The 23,746-nt window shown below is 44.4% G+C and overlaps 1 protein-coding gene across 1 annotated transcript in view; it reads right to left on the bottom strand.

Moving 5' to 3' along the window:
• Positions 1-625: 625 nt before the first annotated feature.
• itga7 (integrin, alpha 7) overlaps positions 626-23,746 on the bottom strand; it is a 28,353-nt gene continuing 5,232 nt past the window's right edge. The window contains exons 2-26 of the mRNA XM_029247962.1: positions 17,144-17,271; positions 16,802-16,881; positions 16,276-16,531; positions 13,290-13,421; positions 12,639-12,746; positions 9,707-9,914; positions 9,307-9,500; positions 8,966-9,054; positions 8,723-8,850; positions 8,522-8,617; positions 8,281-8,342; positions 7,534-7,703; positions 7,223-7,372; positions 7,003-7,118; positions 6,673-6,856; positions 6,476-6,550; positions 5,832-5,911; positions 5,590-5,667; positions 4,981-5,083; positions 4,598-4,852; positions 3,835-3,957; positions 3,626-3,739; positions 3,310-3,408; positions 2,822-2,947; positions 626-1,178 (exon numbers count right to left, since the gene is read on the bottom strand). Of these exons, the coding sequence (XP_029103795.1) occupies positions 1,023-1,178; positions 2,822-2,947; positions 3,310-3,408; positions 3,626-3,739; positions 3,835-3,957; positions 4,598-4,852; positions 4,981-5,083; positions 5,590-5,667; positions 5,832-5,911; positions 6,476-6,550; positions 6,673-6,856; positions 7,003-7,118; positions 7,223-7,372; positions 7,534-7,703; positions 8,281-8,342; positions 8,522-8,617; positions 8,723-8,850; positions 8,966-9,054; positions 9,307-9,500; positions 9,707-9,914; positions 12,639-12,746; positions 13,290-13,421; positions 16,276-16,531; positions 16,802-16,881; positions 17,144-17,271 (3,310 nt within the window). The 3' untranslated portion in view covers positions 626-1,022. The remainder of the gene's footprint in view (positions 1,179-2,821; positions 2,948-3,309; positions 3,409-3,625; positions 3,740-3,834; positions 3,958-4,597; positions 4,853-4,980; positions 5,084-5,589; positions 5,668-5,831; positions 5,912-6,475; positions 6,551-6,672; positions 6,857-7,002; positions 7,119-7,222; positions 7,373-7,533; positions 7,704-8,280; positions 8,343-8,521; positions 8,618-8,722; positions 8,851-8,965; positions 9,055-9,306; positions 9,501-9,706; positions 9,915-12,638; positions 12,747-13,289; positions 13,422-16,275; positions 16,532-16,801; positions 16,882-17,143; positions 17,272-23,746) is intronic.

Genomic DNA, 23,746 nt, shown 5'->3' with positions numbered 1-23,746 from the left:
GATCTCATGTCTTTTTTATACTTTTTTACTGAAAGCCCAAGTCAGCAACTTCTTGGTTTTCAAAGTACCTTGATATCTGACCAAGCATTCTCATGGTGTTTTCTCTTTTTTTTCCTCACTGCTGTTAATTCCAGCCCATGTAAAAGCACACCTCAAAAAAGAAAGCAAAGTTTCTCCTCTCTCCCTGCTTGTTTCAAACACTGTTCAGGAATTGTCTTCATCTAAAGTGAACCATATGATGCTTATTTGTCGAAGTCACATAGATTCAGAGACTATGGATAATGAGCTGAAGACAGGTTATGTGGGATCCCTTTACGTATCTACCCAGGCAAGTGCCTGGATTGTCTCTATGCTCATGAAGCCCCCAAAAAAGAAAAAAAAAAACTGTTAAAGCAAATACAAAAGCAGTATGTTTTATCCCTTCACTTTAAGACAAGAACCAGCCCCAGCCTTACATTGTCATGGTAACCTGGAGAAAGGGACTGCTTGAGTCTTATTAACTGTGTGTCCTGTGCCTTTGTGTGTGTATGTGTGTTTCATTCAATATGAGCAGTTTAGTTATAGTGACTAGACAACATTTTTTCCTTCGAAATTCTGTATGTTTATGTGTCAGTAGCACTGCAGCCATCACTTCCACATTTTTCCTCCTAACGGATGGCATCAGGGAGTTGGGGACAAGATATCGATTGCCTGTTCAGGCAGCCTTTTTAGGCATCGCTGTCCATCGATTAGTGAACTATTAATTGTACAGTGTGCATTACAGCAGTCAGTGCATGCTTGCTTCAGTGCCCTTTCTGTATTTTTATCAGTCTCTAAGTCGGGATCAATAAACTGTATGCTTTGCCATTGAATATAGTCGAATTTTTGTCATTGCAGTTCTGTGTGGAGTGTGGTCCAGAGTTTCAGAAGGTACTTTACGTTTTATCACAACGCCCTGTATTGAGGCAGTCTGTTGAGTGGAGAGATCGGCTTTCAGAGACCCCAGTGGACACTGCACGTACAGGACTGAGTCGATACAAAGCTCAGGATGTTCCATCGCTCCAGTGTGTGGCCCAGTCCTTCTTGCGTAATGTTCCCGTCTTCTCGTTCTGGAACTGTGGGCGGTCCTCACGAGGAATCTTTATGGCGTGGTACTGGGGCACGGTGTCTTTGTACTGGGCTCGCTGGAAGAAGCCACACTTTGAGATGGCCGCAGAGAAATGCAGAGGGAGGGAAGGGTGAGACAAGAGGTCAGTCGTCTAGAGGCACGAACTTTGCACCTTCTCGACTAAATACTCGACTAGGGCGACCAAGGTGTTACAGGGTAATGGGATTCCTGAGACAAGCATTTTTAAGGACTAAGGTGAAATAACTGATTTTAGTTCTGAAGCAGGAAGCACACCGGTTGGATTGCTGGTTCAAGTCTCAGGAACGGCCCTGCTGTTCCTTTCAGTAATGTATTCAACCTACATTTCCTCTATGCACTTTCTCACAATATTGAGATGTAACGTTTAAGCAATCAATAAACAACAAATAATGACACAAATACTTATTCAAAAAACTGTAACTTCATACACCTGGGTCTTTGACCATAGTATATGCAGTATGTTTCTTTTTGCGTAACTATGTAAGCATTCGGTGTGAAATATTCACAGACACCACTTTATTTTCATTATATAAGTAATTGTTTCTGTTAAACAGTTTTAACTCAAATCAAGCACAGTGGGCCATCATCCTGACAGTTGATTGCTGAACTCAATTTCTTCATAAGTAATTTGCCGGATAATTTACATCCCCAGAAAATTCCGTGAGTGTGTGCGTGCATGTGCCATGAAACAAAAACTGATGCTCTTATGTGCTGTTAAACTTAGTACCATTAAACAATAAGAAAATGTGCACAGACACAGCACGTGCATACCGCTGCTCGGGGTCACAAAGCAGGTTAAGAGCGGCAAACGCTGAAGAAGGTAATCTAAACACTAAACACGGCGAAAAGTTCATTCCGGTACCTGCCCTCGAAAGATGCAAGCCACATATACAGTATTTCACTTTACAGTCTTAATGATATGATGGAGAGGGTGAACTTTGAAATGCACATGTTTTAGGAAGCCCTTGAAAATTTAACCAGGATGAACTTTTTGTAGGCGGGCGGGACCAACACGACACACAGCAAGCCACGCCCCATTTCACAGAGGCTGATGAATGTGGGCAGTCGGGCCGAAGGCTGGTTTACCGCATGGGGGGAAAGGGAGGGGAGGATGGGGCTGAGTGGGATGGCCCTATTGGAGCTCAGAGGCCTGCTTCTCTGCCTCTGATGGCTGGACCTGCAGGTGGGCCCGGTAGTACTCCGTCGTGTAATGCGGGTGGCGCTCTGTGCGCCGGAAGAACCCGCACTAGCGGTGGAAGGACCAGAGCCATGGAGGGTCAGAGCAAGTAGAAGAAAGGTAGAAACAGGAAAGATAAACAGGTGTGGTTGACAAACAACAACGATAACAGATGGAGGGATTAGAAAACTAATGGCTGTAGGGCACATTACAGAGGGGAAGAGGCCAAGAACGAAAGACACGAGAAGAAGGTACGGCGCAGGAGGAACAAAACGGCAGAGTTTTATCAAACAGACAGACTGGATTCAACAGCAACACCACAGACATGCTTTAACATCCCTCCTGTGTCTCTGGAGTTCCCTGTCAGAATACATCTCCTTGATTTCTACTTGGAAAAAAAAGCTGTATGAAAATAATGGGTTCCTTTAAAACAGTGAAAGAGGAGAAAAGGACGTGGAGAAGCATAAAATGAAAAATTAATAGGATCAAAGTGAAAAGGAGCTGCTTTGACCCCTTACCTTCCAGAGTATGCACACTAGCAGAGCCAGGACAAGTATTCCAGCTAGCACGGCGATGAGGATGATCCACCAAGGGATCCCGTGCTGATCTGCCACCCCGTGTTCTGGATAGATCATGACTGAGACCTGTTTGCACACAAACACTCAGAAACTGGTATCCCTGGAAATGACAGAAGTGTCTGGATTCGCAGCTCTGGGCTCTAGTGGCCGTTTAATGCATTAAGTTCACGCTACCATTTCACTGACCTCACCCCTTGGAAAATTTAAAGTGGAAATCCCATCGTCAGTGAATTGATGGAATTACTGCTTTCTCGCTTAAGTGACATTTTTGTTCAGTTTGAAGTTTTATGCATTTATAAAACTCTATGTGTTGATGCGCAGTTTTAGGTCTCAGATCTATACCTGTAACAAGTATGCCTCCCGCTGCCCTCTTTTGCTTAGTGTTGTGGGAACAAAAGAAGTGGACATGCATAAGCAGCTCAATGCACCTGTGAAGCAGCATCCCTCAAAACCAGGTGTTTGATGCTGGATTTGACTGTGATGTTGGCTCTCACTAGCAGCTCCAGGGCGCTGACTGAGGAAAACTCCTGCAGGACAGCGATGAGAGGAGAACATGAGTCTGATGTAGAGCTGAATAGGAACGTTTCACTACTTGCAATGAAGCCAGTGCTGAAAAATCTGTGTATCTTTTGTGAACCTACACTTTGCATGTAGATCAGCTAAACCACATACACTCTGAATTTGGGTGAGAAGGAACAGTAGACACAACACTGGAGAACAACCAAGAAGGGGATCAATTCCCACCTCCAGGAATGTGGCGTTCCACAGCCGGGCTTGGACGCTGAGCACAGCTGAGCCGGAGATGCTGTGCAGCGGACATTGGAGCAGGAGACAGCGGGCCGAGCCCAGGAGGCAGTCCTGCAGAGAGCAGTTGTGCACCAGTCACTGTATCGCCAACACGATGGTGTGAGTCCACTTCCCCCACGCCCCATTATGTCTCTTTGTGCTCTCACCAACTGCAAGGACTTCCTCCGCTCAGAGGCTGCCACTGCTGGGGTGCTCCTGGCCACAGTGTCCTTTACCATGTCCTGGTTGTCTTCCTCTTGGTGGGAACGTACATTTCTTCTGGACGGGTTCTAAGGAAAAGTTTTTTCTATTAATTTGTCTGTTAGAATGGTGAGTTGTGACTGAATGGGATATATTATTTACGTTATATATGGCATGATATCAGACACTCAGCAGAGCAGATGATCAGGAAATCATTTTTAAATGCACTCAGTGTGAATACACACACACACAGGACAGGACGCCTGTCCACTGCAAGGCACCCCAAGCAGGACTCGAACCCCAGACCCACAAGAAGGACCAGGCCAACCTTGCTGCGCCACCTTGCCCCCTGCAATCTGAATACACACGCACACACACACACACACACACATTTTCTGAACCGCTTGTCCCATACGGGGTTGCAGGGAACCGGAGCCTACCCAGCAACACAGGGAGTAAGGCCGGAGGGGGAGGGGACACACCCAGGATGGGACGCCAGTCCACCACAAGGCACCCCAAGCGGGACTCGAACTCCAGACCCACCAGAGAGCAGGACCTGGTCCAACCCACTGCACCACCACGCCCCCCCTGCAATCTGAGTATTAATTATTAAACCCACTTTTTTCACAACATTAGCATCTATTGCGCAACACTGCTAAAAACAAATTCAATGATAAAACTTAAAAAAACATAAACGCCTCATGAGCTAAGGAAATGTGAGGTCCTCACTGTGTGATGTGTGTCCTGGCGGAGGTCATCATGATGGTGGTGGTGATCTTGGTGGTGTTCATGGTGATGGCGGGGATGACTGTCAGTCAGGCTCAGCGGATTGAGGGTGGCGGGGGTGCAGTGAGTGTTCGGGTGCCCCTGGAAATGCACGTCGGTGGGATAGAGCAGCCATTTCCCATTAGCCAGCTCGTGGGGCCACATGATGTTCAGGAAGGCAGAGCCCAGTGTTTGCAGAAACTGCCCTGGATTGGTCACCTGACAAACAGCAGTGGGAGGGATAGATGTTGAGACACCAGTTAAAAATGTTCTGTTTTCCTGGCAAAATGCAGAGAATAATATGATGTTGTGTTTTACGTTTAACGAGCAAGATGCCAGATTCTCACCGTGAACTCAAATTCCACCGGGCTGCCTACATCGTCTAGAGTCACCATGGCGCTCTCGCCCTTCACCGTCCCGCTGAAGAAGAGCTGATGAGGCCGGGCCACCCTGGAAACACATCAGCATATACAAAAATGAAGAACAGAATCCAGAGTGTACATGTAGTGCAAACTGGCCCGATGTTGCTATAAGTGGTAAAGCGGTACACTGTGACTGTTTTTTCCCCAATAATATTGCCTACTTCCTTTTCACAAAAAAAGCTCAGTTCAGTGCATGTTTCAGGCAAAAGTTTCTAAAATTTCAAAAATTGAAAATAAATTCACTTATTTGTATTTTTTTTCTGTTGATTCAGAAGTTCTAAGGATTTTCGACATAGTTATTTTGTTCTAGTTATTTATTCCGTAGTTATTTTTTTGTATTGTATTAATCTTGTTTATTAACAGAACTAATAATCAAAGGGAATGAAAAGTATTAATTCCCTGAAGTGTTTATTCCCTGGGTGGGACCCCAAATAGGATGGGCTCTAAAATGTTCAGAAACTGGCCTGAGTGTAAAGATGATGTTTCTGCAAATGAGTTAGATCCAAAATTTGCGTTCAGAACCGGATCACTTACCCGCTGATGGACAGAGGGAGCTCAATGACTACTTTAGCATGGGCTCTGACTGGTGCCAGATCGGACTGCTCGCTTATGCTGGAAAGACCGCAATCCGGACGCAGACACCCACAGAGACAAAAACAAATGTCCCATTTATTCAGCTACATAAATCATGCAGTCACAGTGACAGCACTGATTTTCACAGACACTCAAAGTATTGGCATCTGTGAATTTGCATTAGTCTTTAACGCAGATCTTACGTCACCAGCAGGAGATCAACTGACAGCGCTGTGGTTTCTATGGTGATTCCAGATGTGCTTAATATAATATAAAATTTTAGCTAGAGAAAAGAGAAAAAAGAGGGTTAGGTAAAAGTCAAAATCAATATCCTCCCGCAGTTAAAAGATATAATTTTCAGGTGACATGATGACTTTAAATTGCCCATGATATGTTTACAAGTGTGAGTAAATGAGTGTTTGTCTGATGGCTCTGTGATGCACTAGCGTCCAAGGTATACCCTGCTTCACCCAATACCCAGTGCTTCTGGGATTGGCTCTGAACCACAGCATCCCAGCACCGGAAAGGCAGGTATTGATAATAAATGAATACTAAACTGTATGTGAATTTATGCTATATTTTATGCAAAGCCATAATTCGAGCGTAGAACAGATCTGTTTTCTAACATCCATTTATGAACATTGATAATTTCACCATAATGTAGATAACTGCTATATTATAAGGTGTGACTTAGAACGCGAATGCAAAGCATCGGAAATCTCCCGCTGAGGATTGAAAGGGAGCTGAAATCTTGTGGTCTCTTTCAGTATCGCTATCTGAACTGTGGTGTGAAACACTGGGCGAGCGAACAGACTCATGCCGCCTGCAGGAGATGTGCTGTGCTTACCTTGGAGTCTCTCTTCAGCGGATTTCCCAGCTCACATTCAGCCTGAGAGCCGTTTTGGTTGGTCTGGCACACCACCTACGGTGATTGGCCAGATTACACCATCAAAAATCTGCTCGAAATGTGTAATGTTTCCAACCAGTGTGAGCGCGATCTCGCATACACGCGTGTGTTCTTATACAGCTCGGACACGCGAGTACCTGTTGACCTCTGAAACCAGAGTAGGACAGCGTGTCAGGGAGGGTCACCAGGAGCTGCGCTGCATGGGCATCATCTCCATCCTCGTGTGGTCGCTGGGGGTCAGAGGGCATGTTGGTGACCAAAACCTCCAATGCTATTGACCGCTGGTCGGACAGCGAAAAGACCGGTACTCCATCTTCATCTCTATATCCAGACATAGAAACACGGAAGCAAGAAACACACAGAAATGTGTCAAAGGTGGAGTTTTGACTTCAAGTGAGCTGACGTTTTGAGATTTATATTTGACAAAGCATGTATATCGGTACTAAGTACCCGTGTACTGCACTCACATGGGCAAAGGGGTGAAAAGGTCAGAGTTTACAGGACGGGTGCCAAAGCGATAGCTCAGCTGCAGGTTGCTTTGACAGATCCTGTCATCCCCACATCCCTCCCGCAAGAAGTTCACCTGCACGCAAAGGACGAGCACGCGTGTGGGTACAAACACTTCTCAGAAAGCGTTTTTAATAAGGCAAAAAAGCAATAAAGCAACCTATCGGTGGCTTCACGCACCTCTGTGTGCAGAGTGCTGGAAATGGAAGCGCTCAGCACGGGAGACAGCGGCCCCAGGTGTTTGGGAGCGACGTGTCCGAGGTGGCGGGCTCGTTTGATGCTGTGTGTTATTGCCAGGGAAATGGGGCGCAGCTTGTCACGGAGATTCTCCTAGCGTTGCATCGAGTTATAAAAATGCAAAGCAATGAAATCATGTGTACGCTGGTCAACATATGATCTTATATTTCTGTACTAAAACTTAAAAATGTGTGCTGCAACAAACCATATACACAGTCGCATGGGAGCGACTTTGGCACTCTGCTGCCCCCTACCTGTAGCTGAAAGGTCGCCACCTTGCACGCCGGTTGGCTCTGGCCACGAAGCTCCACCTCCTCAGAGCGCTGGTACTCCAGCTCCGATGCAGTGCGACCCAAGAAGCTGATGCGGTGGGGCAAGTTTAGCTTCCTGCGCTCCGTGTCGGCCTCAAAGCGCACTTCCAGGGCTGTCAGGGAGATTGGGAGCAGAGCGAAGTCATAGGAAATGCAACCCGTACAAAATCAGATAAAAATAGCTCTGCTCAAATGGAGGTACACCTTCATGCAATATTATAATCTTCATAAAAAGTTTATTTATTTTAAGTAACCAACACAAGGTTTCAACATAAATCATACAGGACAGGAGGTAGTGCAGTGGTTGCAGCTGCTCCTTTTGGACCCAAAGGTTGGAGGTTTGAATCCCACCTCCAGCTGTAGTAGCCTTGAGCAACGTGCTTACCCGAAATTGTGCCAGTAAAAGTTACTCGGATGTAACAATGAGTAAATAATTGTAAGTAGCTTGACAGTGTAAGTTGTTTTTGGAAGAAAGTGTCAACTAAATGTGAAACTAATTGCAGTATCAGCAGAGAAGTAAGTTTAGTAAAATCATGGTATCAATGGTAAATTTGAGAAAAATCATGATCCAGCTGTTTCCTCTTGAATAATGGAGCAGATGAGGAGAATAACAGTGTCAGACATGAAGAATGACACAGATGAGGCAGCAGACAAAGACTATCCACTGGAAGAGGAACCTGTCGTACTCACTGATGTAGGGTGAGTATGATGTCGGACGAGCAGTATAGGTGAAACATGCCTTCACCTCCACGCTGCAAAAGAGCAAAAGAGAAGTAATGGTCACAATGTGACCGTTGAGAACAATTTCTTTTACTTTTGCAAACATCAGCAAGAAGATGAGAAGTTGGACTGATAAGTAACAGAGAAGATTTCAGGTCTTTTATAACTTATCTATAAGAGTGCAGCCATGGCACAGCAGGCCACAACCTACCACACTCCATCACGACCTTTACAGTTACGGTTCTCCAAGTCAATGTTTTGGGGTTCAATACTGATGTCCCGTCTGAGATGGATGACGGGGCGAGATCTGTGGTTAGAAAGACCAGGGATAGGATGCTTCTTGTTAGCATTCTTTGAAAGAAAAACCAGATTGAAACTGCATAGATGCTCACTGAAGATATATTCATCTTACCTGTACAACACAACCTGGTCATCAAGGGAACCCACTGCCAAGTCAGGGTATGAGTTCCCGTCTATGTCCAGACCACCAGAAATAGAATAGCCAAAGTGTTTCACCCCCACCCCGACCCCATCCAGAACCTGGATAAAGAAAGTGATTTAAAAAAAAAACATAATGTTGAGGAATATAAGCTGTGTTAACCCTGTAAATACACACAAAACCCAAGTAAATCTACAGTTGTTATCCCAGACTCACCTGGGAAGTCTTGGTGTCAATGCCCGAGGATGAACCGCGGTAGATGAAGACCTTACCGTCTCCATCGAATGGAGCTCCCACCGCAATGTCTACAAGAAGAACAGGAACAATGAACAGTAACCTTCTCGCAGCTCATATGCGCTGAATGTGACGGGTTCAGCTCAACGTGTAAGTTTCCTTGCTTTATTTTTTCACATAGGAATTCTACAAAAAATAGTTTCTCCAACTCTAACTGACGTATTCTGTCTCTACGATCAAACTTCAACTGAGACAATGGTATATGTTGCAGATCGGTAAATGTGCTTTTAATAAGGTGACTCTGTCCTTCACCTCACACTCACCCCCATAGCCGTCTTGGTCCAGGTCCCCCACGCTGGTGACAGCTAGGCCGAACATGGAGTCATGCGTTCCGTTCAGCCGGATGGGCCGCGCCTGGTGCCAGTGGCTCGCTGGGTTCAGGTACACATACACCGCCCCTCCAATCTCTGCCTTGCGGTCAAAAAAGTTGGGGGCCCCAACAATTATATCTGTCCACCTGAGAGAAGGAGGGGAGAGTCCAGTTGACATTGCACAGATACACAGCGCTGGTATTAAATGCAAACAGCTTTCTTTGTAATAAAACCTGTATGAAACAGATTAGTTTATTAAGAAAATGAGAGAAAGAAATAATATCTTCATTGTCTTTGTTTCATTACTGACTTTTGAAATCTGTGAAAGTGCACATGTACCTGGAGGTCTTACCCATCATTGTTGAGGTCCGCCGTGGCCACCGAGTAGCCGAAGGAGGAGGCCAGCTCCTCCCCCCACAGGATGTGCTGGGGTACGAGCCGGTACACGTTGTCCTTTCGCAGCAGCACCACTGCGCCCGTATGGTTGGCACGTGGCGCTCCCGCCACGAAGGTCAGGTGCCCTCGACTCAGCACGTCCTTAGCGGAATCAACAGAGAATCCTGCACCGGCGCACGGGGAGAGGATGTGTCACCACTGACCACGGGTACGAATGAGTCCTGTCACTGCCTTTATTTTTATGCCTGATTACGTGTATTTCTTGAGCGTGTTTAAGTTTTGCTGATGGAAAAAACATAAACATGATACGTAGAATAATTATACTTTTTGGAAGTGTGGAAAGTAGGATAGTGGATAGTATCCTGTGATGAGAGCTGTTTACTTCAAATGAATTTCTTAGCTGCTGCTTTACTCACAGTGAAAGTCGGACTGGTGTGTTACATGGACAAAGTGCTTTCACGTAATGTTCATTCTGTGCTTATGAAAGTCCCTGTAACCTGGACTACATCCGAACTCTTTTTATGGCTTAATAGGTTATATAACCTACTAAAATCATGCAATAGAGGTCCAATTTGGAGGCGTCCGAACACATCGGGTACTGCATTCCAGATCACTCTACACTAGATGGCAGTACAATGAAAATTAAAGGCAGTGCACATGATCCCATTGCCTTCAAATGCAGCCATGACCTTTTATTTTTAACATATTTGTACAGCATGTGGCTGATGTTGAGACAGATCTCTTTTATTTCAGACTGAGATGATGTGTGCAGCAGACCTGGGGCCAGCACATACGTGCAGAAGTGTGTGAGAGGGGGTGATTTGGCCTGACTGTCATGGCAGGATTTCATTGATCTTTTCACTACTCATCAATATTTAAATTCCACCTTTTCATCAAAGGTGAGAAAGCAGGTAAATGAGAGAGAGTCTGATAAATGGTAGAGCATGCAGTATGGGCAGGGTACCACAGAGGCCGCAAAGAGGGAGAGGGTTAATGATGGCTTGAGACCAACATGCAGATGCCACACACTGACAAACAGGTAGACACACAAGGACCGAGCAGTTTCAGGGTGGCAGGTGTGGAGTGAAACCCCAAGAAAACTAAAGAAAAGCTATGGAAAGAAACATACCAGAAGAAAAATCTTCAGAACCGTTCTGATATAAAAGCCTGGATCGTGGTCACGAAGAGGCGAGAGCACATTTACAACTAAAACTGAGCACCTCTCTTGACAGCTGAACTGTAACTTGTGCAATTCCCATCCAAGTGGTGAATGAAATATTTGTTACATTACATAAATGAAACATTTAAAACCAGGTTTGTTGAAAATCTGAACTGAATTTCATCTGACATGCTTTTGTTAAGAGCAAAAAAGTTACACAGTAGATGTTTGATTTAATTCCCTTATCATTAAGGGTAGAAAGCTGCTTTAGTGGTGATCAAATTGGCAGTAATGGTTTATCATTTACATTTAGTTGATACTTTTCTCCAAAGTGAGCTAGAGTATTAAGCTACTTACAGTTATTTACACATTTATACAGCTGGGCAATTTTAATAAAGCAATTCAGTAACTTGCTCAAGGGTACTACAGCTAGAGGTGGGATTCAATCTCATGACCTTTGGGTCTAAAAGCAGTATGCCTAACCATTATGCTACCAGCTGTCCCCAGCTGAACTGAGTATGGCATATTGCAGTACTTTCCCAACACCTATGCATTGAAGCCTTATATATATATGTAGATGAAATCAGTCCAGCATAGAACTAAAAAAATCGCAAGGTTTAGTTCTTTTCTATTTAACAGTTTTTGTGTATGTGTGTATGTTTTTGTTGCATGACTTTGGAGCAGTGATGACAACATACAAGTTGCACTGCCTATAGTGTTTAGGGGGTTGTGTGGACAGTGCAGTAATGTCAAAATAGCATTCATGGCTTGTGAAGGAGTACATGAAGGAAACTATTGATCATCCTGCACAACTCACTGATCTTTTGCTAATTGAGAACTGCTGTCAAATAGGATACACTGGCTAATACACAATAGACAAATAAAAATTCAAAATATTGTACAATTGTTACATTTTCATCTATTATTCTCATTTTATCCTACAGCTGCAAAATTCTAACATTTGAAACTCCCTATCCTGTTCATTTTCCAATGCGGTTATCTAAATGAGGGTAATGCTACACTTCATTATTTATTTAAACCATTTACCTTCAGTAATATTCTTTTCCCATAATACAACTTTCCATTTCAAACAGTGTAAATTACTCCTAATTCAGTAACACACAAAGAACTGGTTACTTGAGAGAACTGCTGTGATTTATTTTATAGTCAGTCCTCCTGGCCCTGGATGTCTACCACTGTGAGAACTTCATCCATCTTCTACAATCCACTGCCACTGAATCCCTGAACAGCTCCACAGAGACCCCAACACAGGCATGCAGACAGAGGTCTGACTGGACCGACACCAACACAGAGTACAGCTCTACCCACCAAAGTGCGCACAGACCCCCAACCGCTCCACAACTAGAGCAAACTGCTGCTCAGAACCACCGCACCCTGTGGAGACTGCGCCTAATGATGGCGCTTTCCAAGCTTATATTGATAAGAGACCTTGATCTGGAGGAACATTAGCCATATTAATGACTGATATCTCTGGATAATCCTGGAACAGCATGTGTAACACTTCCTATGCAGCAGTAGCAGTTGCTCTCTGTTGAGGAGGAGTTGTTTTGGAGTCTTACTGTTATTCTACACAAAATCTACACAGTTTCTACACATTGGCTAGATTGCACACAAGGAGCAGGGAACTGAGGTTTGGAGGGATGGGAGGGGTTACTCTACCACTACACACGAGAATCCAGTCAAACAACGGTTTCTTACGCCTACAAACCTAAGTAGCTATTCTGAGCTACGTCCTCAAAGGTGGTGGGGCGGTATAACGGCTCCAGGGTTTTGTACACCAGTGCGTCCTCCACGGGACTAGCCATGAACAATAGCCCTGCGGCCCCAAGTGCAGAGGCAAAAAGGGCAGGTGAGGGGGTGAGAGTGAGGGGCATAGACAGGGAGAGAGAGAGGAAGGTGCAGGTGAAAAAGACTGCATTGTGTTTGTGGCACTGCGGAAGCCAGCATCGCTGACCTCAGGTAACATGCAGAAGGATGAGAAGTGCAATTCAGACTGAGCCCAAAATACCATCCATGGAGAATGTAGATATCTGTGGGTACATCAAGACTTATTTACTGTAGCTCGCACTAAGTTCCTACTGTGACTGTAATTAATTACAAAATCTTTTTGCCAAAACCAGATATCTTTATAACTTAGAACTTAGCTGAAACAAAAGTTAAATAAATTTAGAATGGGAATGTCTTCTAAAACCATCACTGGGGTATACAAATACGGGTGTGTATAAATGATGCCTGACTGAGGCTTAAGAAACATGGGGGAGACAGGGACTGGGACAGTTCTGGGCCCAGCTGCAGCAGGTCTCACACTTCCCCAGGCCTCTCTCCAGTGCTCCAGCAGCACTGAGCAGGCCCCCCATACCCAGGTAGCTGTGGAAGGGAACTGGGATTAGCCGTGCATCCTGTTGTTTCTCATCAGCTACTTCGTATGGCCCATCATCGTAGAAGCCCAAATCAAGGAGGGACTGATTGAGGAGCTGCACGCGCAACTCTCCTGGAATGTATAAGGGTAAGAGGCACAGAAACACACACACAAACACATACATATGTACCTGACACACAGATAAACACTTGCCATGTACAATGGCTCAACAACTTATGAACATAACTGGCACTCCAAAGTCTCTTTTCACTCACACTTCATAAAAACTTAATAGAAGAGGTTTTCCTTGCATACAAAGTATAAGTCTTTCCTTGAAAGCTCCTCAAAAGGAAGTCTTGTAAAAGAAAGAAAGCCTGAATTCATTTAAATATGTTCCTGAGCCAGAAAAGATTATACCATTATTTTCACTAAACATGCAAAATTCCTACTTTATTCTTGAAAAATAGAGAAAATTAAGTTCATAATATTGGAACTACACTTATGTCCTTTAAAATCAGGGTTAAGACCCACATGTTCATAGCTACCTATCCATAACCCATTTGCACACTCACTTTTCTATCTTCTTTCTCCTTCCTTCTCATCATTTCCCTTACCGTTATTTTCTCTGTTTTACTGCTTTATCCTGTTCTGTTCTTGGTGGTGCAGCAGGTGCCTCACAGCTCCAGTGCTTTTGGTTTAGACATGGGTTTGAAATAAATGATTTCTAACTTCAAGTTTTAAGCTGATAAGTAAGGATTTCCTTTGCAGATTGTGTTTCCACATCTTACAAGACTTTCTTTAAATTTTTTTGTTGCTTCATTGCTTATTATGATAGATGGTTTAAACTATGATAAAAGTAAAGAAAGATCAGGTTATGAGCCAGCTATGAGGTAGCTGAGATGCATAACAAAGGTCTGCTTGCTTTGTGTTGTGTTTGACAACACTAAAAAGCTCACATTTTGAATTGAAATTTGTGCTACTTCTACTAAGCAGTTTCTTGAAACTTGATGAGTCATTATGCAAGTTTCAGGGTACAAATTACATGTTGTCATGAAAATTCAAATTCTCGTGAAAAGTCTGTTATGAGTGCTTGTTATATGAGAGAATACTCTAGGGACTTCCCTCAATTATTCCTTGGTTTACGTTCCCTAAAAACCCTGCATATAGCTAAAATAAATATTTAGAAATCACTCTTTTAATCTACACTGCTGGTGAATGGTTGATTCAACAGAGCTACAAATACTCATAATCAGTACAGATCTTTTAACAATTCATCCCTGAAGCATGTGCCATGTTCAAAATCATCTTTTCACTTTTGCCTTAATTATCTCCACTTTGTTCCCCATGGTAACAATACACCTCTTCTTAGTGGTACAAATAGAATCACCACCAGTCAACACACCACACATGACAGTGATACTTCTATTCTGTGTTTTTGCACTTTACTACCACCTATTGACTTGGTCGCTAAGCATAGGTTGCATTTGCCTCTATAGAAGTAGAAATTTTAGAATACAGAAGAGTGAAGAAAATGCAGTTTGGAAATAAATAAACCAACTGAAAAAAGTTTTTATCCTAAAAATTTTGAAACATGACATTTCATAACTTGCGGAGCCAGTGTACAAACATACATTAGCATTTATTCATTTACATGTAAGTTCTTCATCTTACGGAGGTTCAAATATACAAGGTTACACCAGCATAAACAAGAAAAAGTGTGTGTACTTACCTGGTTCTGGAAGAAGTTACAACTAACTCTTTCACCTGAAGTATAAACTGGACTTGCAGTAATAATTTAAATGTACTTATTTAGCTGATGCTGTTCTGCAAAAGTGACTTACCGTGTTTGGTTTGTATATGGAGAAACTTTGAGTTATTAACTGCATCAATTTAGGCGACTTACTTAAGGGTACTACAATAGTTTATGGGATATGATCCTGGGACCTTCCTGTTTCAAGGCCACAACTTAAACCATTGTGGTACCAGCTGCCCTTTGTTGTGTTCTCTTTCATACATCTGTCATTATAGTATATTGAAGAGAGGGGTACAGTAGGTAAAACCAGTGCTTCACAGCTCCTAAACTTCTTGTCGCATGAAGAGTTCAAGTCCTGCTCATGGTATATGGAGTTTGCATGTTTCAGCCTGTTCAACCTGTGTTTACACCCCTCCAGTGATAATCACTTTAATTAATAGATAAAACACAATTTTTTCCGGAGAAATATTTTGTCTTTGTGTTTGTTTTCAAGTTTGAAATCCTAGTGTCTGTATATTCCTACTGTATATGTTACATCCCTGGCAATGGCTCTTTTTTTATGTCACGCCCCCCATGGCTGCAGAACAGGGAACACCTGCTTCGAATTAGCAAGCACAAGCTTAAAAAGGGGCTGCGGAACCTTGTTCAGCCTTATTGATCACTTGCGCTCCTAGTCTTGCTCCTCGATCCTCGTTCCTCGCCCTGCTCCACGCTCCTCGCCCTGCTCCTCATCTCCGACTCACTGGTTTGCCTGATCGCCCGTTTCTTGGATTACGGTTCTTGGATTTGCCCCTTTGGATTCTGTCTGTACATCGGTGACCCTTTGCCTGTTCCCTGACAATGTCTACTGAACCCCCCCTTGACCAAGCTTCCTGTGCCCCGCACTTGGGTCCGACGCAACCGCGCCGGGGGGAATAGCATGACATTTTATTTGTTTTTATTCTGCAAGATAGCTGGCATTAGGGAGGAGTGCATAGCAGGGATGCAGCAGTCACTGACTGCCTCTAACTCGCAGACATCCGATTGGTTTTACTGAGGCAATCAGCAGCCGAGAGGTACATCTCTGCCATCCCTGTACTCTCTCCTAGTGGAACCAAATGCATTTTTCTCTCCTGACACAAGCAGTTACAATTAACAAATAACAGATCAAACTGAGTCAAAGAGTTTAAAAGAAGAAAAAAAACAAAGTCTTGAAATGCAAGGAGGACCTTGGGTCCCTGCTCCCTGCCTCACCTTTCCAGTTGTAGGTGCCTGGAGCACCAAAGAGAATAAAGTTCTTGTCGGGCGTAAAGCTGACAGCCAGGCCTTGCTGGCAGAAGCCAAACTGCTCATGGCTCTGCGGCCTCCCCTCGCAGAACTTCCACTCGCCCCCGTCCAGGTCGTCACGCTCTGTCAGGTCCTCGCTCAGCACGTAGCAGCGCCCAATGGGGTCCCGAGTCTCGGACGACTGGTTCACACGCTGGCGGAGCTCGTACAAATGGGCGCAGGTCTGAGGGGTAGATGAGGGTAGGACATATGCAATAATGTCTCTTTGCTGATCCACAAAGACGAAAAAAACAGCCAGATAACTTCATATACATGTTTATAACCATACATAGCACTATATAAAAAGAGGGTTATACATACACAAATATAGTATTAAGATATTCAGGATTCAGTGCAGGTGGGCATCTACTTTGGCTGATTCCTGACTTCCAACATGTTTTGGGAACTCTGACTTTAGTTTTCTTTCTAAGTTTTTTGCACTGAAAATACTCACCACGACTTTTCCACCAATCCCCTGACTCCTAACGGTGACACCCAGCCACTGGTTGTCCTTGCTCTCACGATCAGGCCTTACTATGGAAACCACGAGCACATTTGTGTATCATTGACAGAAAATGAGTGACACAAGACAGGTAATGATCACACAATGGAATGGTCACACTCCATATTTAGCACAAACCCAATGAGAGCACTAGGTTTGACGTTGTCCCTCAGGTCCACGTGAAGTCACGATAGGCACGGTTTTGTCATTGACAAAAGGGAAAACACACAAGTTCATTCACGAATTGCGCACGTATTCACACACAGTCCACAGTAACTGCTCTCCGTCCCTCACCTTCCCCATCAATGTCCACTCGCTCACAGTCGTACTCCTCGGCTGTGATTGGACAACGGTACAGAGCACCAGGACGGCTACCCTGCAAGGCACCCAGACCGCGTGCTCGTGGCGCTCCCACCAGGATCCTGCAAGAAAGGGACAGATTGCTCCAGATTTCCCATTGCAAGCAACATCCTGCTGCTACTGGGCCAGTAAAACAGAAAGGACAAGGTCAAACTGATTCTCTAGATCTGAGGGCAGTATCCCAAAGGTCTGAAAAAAAGGAAGAAAGTGCATCTTGATAGGTGTCACAAGTAACTTTCAGCCCCGACCTCTCCCTCCAATTATTTTTGGCAGACGGTGAAAATCTTTATTTTCAAGGCCGTGGCGGTTGATATTTTGGGTCCCACCAGTGGCACGAGCCTTATTTGGGCTGGACGGTTACTGGAGCTATTTAAAAACCCATCATTGAGCCACATTCCAACCGACAGTCTCAACCTGAGCACAGTGGCAGAAGTGTGTGTATGTGTGTCTGTGTGTGTGTGTGTCTGTGTCTGCATCTGTCTGTCTGTCTGTCTGGAGGTGGTGGTACAGGACCAAAGGAAAGAAAAAGAGCAGACATCAAGAGGACGAACGCAAAGCAGAACAGCCACTCTCAGAGCTGTCATTATCATCTGAGGGGATGCAAACTTTCGTGCTCATTTTCTTTTTGCGTCTCTCTATCAAAGCCTAACAGCCCCAGCATGGGAGCGACCAGAGGTGGTCCAGCAAGAATGCAGCAATGAAAAATACTCCAGCATCTGTTAATGTCACCCGGTGGTCTCTAGCAGATAGGATACATGCGATTTTACCCCAAAGCACTGTCCACAGGTGGTGGCGCATGGTACTTTCTATAGGTATTCCTGTGACTTGAGCAGCCTATGGTTTTACAAGCTGCTCTGTTTACAGGCCAACAGCAGCTGTGGTAGCTTCACATTGGCTTCACTTTATGTGCTTGCTGGGGAGTAAGTAAATGATCTGGGGGTGGGAAATGTAGGCGAGATGGGGGGACTGCTGGAAGAAAGCTAGATGCCTTCTTTACCCAGCTATCATACTCAGACTTCTACCACTGGATCCTCAACCCCTAGACTGCCAGTACAGCTGTTGAATTTCACAGGCTCACACTTTAAGTCCCTCACACACTCCATCTGCCTCTGCTGAATATTGTATAATGTCCCTGGGATACTTCTTCCATCCCATCTTCTGTACCACTTCTCACGATGAGAGCTGAAGTTTGATTAGTGGCCAGACAGACAGAAAATTGCACATGAATATCTATGTTTTCATTAGGACTTATTTGAAGATGGTGTCTCTCTTATAGGTATTAAATCCTGATCATTTGTTTTATAAATCTTTTTTTTGTCAGAATTGTTTTCTTCAAGGGGGGTTGCGGTGGCGCAGCGGGTTGGACCAGGTCCTGCTCTCTGGTGGGTCTGGGGTTCAAGTCCCGCTTGGGGTGCTTTGCGATGGACTGGCGTCCTGTCCTGGGTGTGTCCCCTCCCCCTCCAGCCTTACGCCCTGAGTTGCCGGGTTGGGCTCCGGTTCCCCGTGATCCTGTATGGGACAAGCGGTTCTGAAAATGTGTGTGTGTGTGTGTGTGTGTGTGTATTTAATTGTAGGGAAACCAAAGGAAGAAATCAATAATGTAAATATTATAATGTGGAAATATAATTAAATTCACTAAATACGTACAAGCTCATCCCAAGGCAGGATCATGGCAGAACAGAGCTTTTTCCTGAATCATATGGTGTGAGGCACAGTGCACCGTGACTGGAACTCATCCATTGCAAGGTAATCACGCACGTACAAACAAACACATCAGGCAATTTACTGTCACCAGTTCACCTGAAACACATGTCTGGACTGTGAATAAAAACCAGACCACCCAGGGAAACCCACTCAAACATAGACAAAACATGCCACAGATATTGGATGGGGACTCAACCTATACCCAACCATGGTTGTCCAGGTACTGTGAGGCTCGCATGTTACCTGCTGCGAAATCATGCTGCCCCATAAAGAGTTTAATTATAAAATTAAATAGTTAATACCACACAACATGGCACTCTCTCCTTTATTATATACATATATAAATACTTATTATAATTATACATTTAAACCATTGCTGATGCAACTTTTGGACTTTTTCTCCTGGTTTTCTCCTTTTCCAGTTGGTTAGTGTGCTCCATTAAAAAACATCAGGGAATTTCGTAATTAAATATGAAGCTTCGCCAATAGCTCATTTTATCTCAGACTCATCATAACAACCTGATTTGGAAATGTTTCTATCACAGATTCCTAGTTTAAACCATATCTGGCACACAGAGCCACAGAAACAAGCACATGTGTTTTCAGCAAGACTTCCTTTCTCAACTCCAGTAGCTTAAGACAATTTTTCAGCCCTTGCCTCTTCCCTGCATTATCATTTCATAATCCCAGATTCGATGCGCCAGAGGTGCCCCATCACCCTTCCCCTTATTGCATGGGATATCTGGGCGCTGAGTGTGAAAGTGACAAAGTGCCATGGAATTCCCGGACGGGGCCAACGCTGCCGAAACCCCACCGACGTGAGCGAGTGTGAAGGGGCGCTGATCTGGTGCTCGAGACAGAGAGGGCCGGGCGTGGGAACCAGAGTAGTAATGCTCTCACATCTCCCAGACCTCAGTGCTGCGTGCATATCTCCTACCCTGGAGAAATGTCTTTCTTTCCTCATCATAAACAGTGGCAGTAAGGAAACACTAACAGAGCTCCCAATAGTCATCGCTGACATTTCTTCAAAGAGAAGAAACACCTAACAGGAACAAAAGCTGAAGTTTGTAACAGCAAATGCAGTTTTTTTTAAACGTAACAACTTATTTCAATCTGCCCCTCCCTGATAGAAATACTCCATTTCCAATGAGAAGACAGCAAGACAGCACACCCCTCCTCCACCGAAAGAAACCAGAGCCATACATGGGGCCTGCGGTCCTTTTCCGCCTCACTTCCTTGTCTTTTCTGTTGTGGCTGATAGAGGTCATTATTTCCACCGGCTAATGCTCAGTAACCCTGAAACGTATTTGCCAGAAGGTACTGCCCCCCCGCCCACCATGGCCCAGACACACATCTGACTGTGCCCTCATCTCTTCTCCCCACCTCCGTATTCCTGGTGCCACTCAATAGTATCTTCAGTTACCACTATAATGACTCACTAGTGCTTGCGGAAGCTGGACTAATGCCCTTATCGTTTTACCAAATATGGAGAATATCAGTCTAAACCAAGATAAAGTCCCGACTATTCCATCTGAAGATTTCAAACCATTTGCAAAAGCTTGAGTCTGCAACAGCATCATGGCATTGACGACTTATCTTGAAAGACATCGGGGTGGGTCCTTTTAGGATTTCAAAAAGGAATAACATTGAACTGTGAGCTTCAGGACAAATGTGAAATCTTGCAGCAGTATTGATTGTAGTGACCCTAATGACATCCAGTGGGGGAGGGAGGAAAGGAGACAAAGGTTGAAGGAAGGCTGTGACATCTAGATAGTGTATGCTTTTTTCATGTTGCCACACAGTTATTAACCAAGAGGTGGGGAATATACAGGTTTAGCTCTACTTTCAGCGCCTGTTTTTATATCAGCTCCACCAATTGTCAAGCTTTACAGGCCATTAAAAGCCGTAAAACAAGTTAGACGCTCGGATTCTGTAAAGGCCGTTTGTTGTACATTATAACCTGCAACCATGAATACCACAACATGGAAAATCCAAGAGGAACCAGAGATGACATTGCGCTGAGCTGCACTGTAGTGAGCCCTGGAAACGTCTTGTTTACTGGCAGAATTTGATAAATACTTATTCTGCTATTCTTCTACCATTTTCTGTGTAAAATGACAGTGTACAAAAGACCTGGTCAACGACATTAGAAAAATTTGTGGATTTATTTAAAGACTAAAAGGTTTTTGCAAGTGGAAAAATGAGCAATTGTGCTCTCGTCTTATGATTTTATGGCCTGAATTCACATGTGGACAGCTGCTGAAAATCAATCGTACTCCATCTGACCACCCCCGCCATCAGGTCCAGTATCCTCCTTTCTGATTCTGTCCACCTCCTGGTGTCAAATCCGCTCCAACATCTTCCATTCATTCCAGTCTCCATGTTCTGTAAGCAGTCCAATAGCAGCCTTGCACAAGTATGAGACCATTATTGCTACTCTGGAGAAATATGGCAAAGGTATGCCAGTGTTCTGCCAACAGACTGTACTCTGATGATGAATTGCTTTCAGCTCTTTTCCACGAAATGTCTGATAAAAAGAAAATAATTATAAAACAACAATCAAACCTATCGGAAAGGAAACCCTTACAACGCCAGATTGTTGATTGCCACCCATCGAAAAAAAGGCAGCGGAAAGTTTACCATTTTTTTTCACCTTTCTTCTGGTTTATTGATGCAAGAATGCCAACAGCTGAAATATCTGTGCCATGACTCACCATGATTCCTTGATTCCTTGTCTCTGCAGGAATGCCTGGCCAGGCCAGGGTTAGGCATCCAGCGGAACAGCGAGGGACTGGCAGAGGGAGCGACAGAGACAGCTGCGCAACACCCCCATAGAGTACAACAGTCCAGAGCTAGATTCTGCACAGTTGTACTGGGAACTGCATTACTTGGCTTATCTGGTAAGCTAACAAAAGCTAACAATGCCTTGTGGTGAGATCACCTTCATCAAGCTGGCCCCTGGAACTGTGCTAAAGTGAAGTCAGGCAGACCTGACAACACCGCTCAGGTTTGACTTTAATTTCTCCTTTTCTGACATGAAGTAAAAGTTTGAGCCTTTACAGCACTCTGCTTGAAGACATCATCAAAGGAATGGCTGCACCCCTAACCAATCTGTCCTAACCTAACAAATTCATTTTAAGCTGTTATTTCACACACACACTTTCAGAACCGCTTGTCCCATATGGGGTCACGGGGAACCGGAGCCTAACCCGGCAACTCAGGGCGTAAGGCTGGAGGGGGAGGGGACACACCCAGGATGGGACGCCAGTCCGTCACAAGGCACCCCAAGGGGGACTCGAACCCCAGACCCACTGGAGAGCAGGACCCGGTCCAACCCACTGCGCCACCGTGCCCCCGTTTTAAGCTGTTAATCTTTAAAAAAAATATTTTAGATTTGTCTCACTTTGTGCAGAAACCACAACATCCTGATGATGTCTTTAGCATCATTTGCAGCCTCCTGTACTATGCTTGGATTGATCGAAATGCTGAACGGTCATCTCCATGGACAGATGGTGTAACCCGCTCCCCTGGGATCCCTTGTCTAGTAAACCAATAAACACATGTGCCCACAGCTACTCAGAATTGTATTACACTCGCACTAGCCTTATATTGTATTATACACACATGTAAACACATTGCAGAAGTTATCCATTTTGGAGTGACGCACAGACACGTAATTTTGCAATTTTAGAAAAAAATTCACAAAGCTATCCTTTGTGTTTCTAATTTTGCGGTAATGCACTCTGCAGAATGTTTTACATACATAAGCAGGCCATCGACCAACACCGTGAAGTACATGTTTCACTACTTCTTCACTTCATGATATACAATAACTACTGTATATATAAAAAAAGGCAGGCGTGTCAAAGGAATTCCCCCTAGTTCGCAAAGGACAAAAGGCTTCATTGCTTTTTCTGTGTCAAATCTACACACAGACTCACTACATTTGCAGCTCAGTAACTGTACAGCATGTGAGCCAAGTGCCTTGCTGGTCTTTCACATTCTGATCACATGGGTTACCGCCCCTCCTGTTCTTCATCAACGATCTGGCTAATCTAGAATTGTCAGCATTTCTCGGCACCCTGGAGCCCAGCCGCTTGGCATTTACTGTGGCGGTCCAGATCACACCTGAGCGCTTGTCCCATGGAGTGTGTACAGCTGCAGTTTAGCCACAATTTAGGAAGTGCTAAAATCCTTCATGGAGAAAAGGCCCTCTCTTTCCTGTATACATTTTTATGAACAGTATGGAGGATCACTCAGTACACGCAGGGAATAAAAGGTACAGTGTAATATAAGGTCACGTCTTCACCACTATTAGACGTACCTAATCCAATTTTATGCAACACCAGGCAGTTATGATGACTGATGGGAATAGAAGTGCACCCCAGTAAGGATGACTACTCTTGAGAGGCAATAGCAGACAGAGAAAACATTGAGCAATTTCCTTCTGCTCTCTGTGTGGTACTTGGAAAATAAAGCACACGGAAAACTGTGCACTTGCCATGGTGGTGCCACTTTGTGTGGTTTATGATGCAGTGTAGCTGTGAAAAAAAGATCCCTTCCACTCCTGGCCTTCCCATTAATATCCCTGGCCAATAAAGGCCCCTGTCTAATCTCCACAAATTATGAGATCCCAGTGCTTGTCATACAATAAAAGCATTAAATTGTGTTTTTTATCAAAGTATTGGGCTTTGCTGTGATTTATTAATCCATTGATTCAAGGGTAGGGAGGGAGCACCAGGGGACCCTCTTTCAAAGCAGGTTGTTAAAGGAGAAAATAAAGCTAATGAGCTTCTCAGCTGAGCAAAGAAGCACAATGTGTCCCTGGTCTGC

The sequence above is a fragment of the Scleropages formosus genome, chromosome 22, assembly GCF_900964775.1.
Source record: "Scleropages formosus chromosome 22, fSclFor1.1, whole genome shotgun sequence".
In the NCBI taxonomy this organism is placed as follows: domain Eukaryota; kingdom Metazoa; phylum Chordata; class Actinopteri; order Osteoglossiformes; family Osteoglossidae; genus Scleropages; species Scleropages formosus.
The sequence above is the reverse complement of the archived record's forward strand: the minus strand, read 5'-3'. Positions and strand labels throughout refer to the sequence as shown.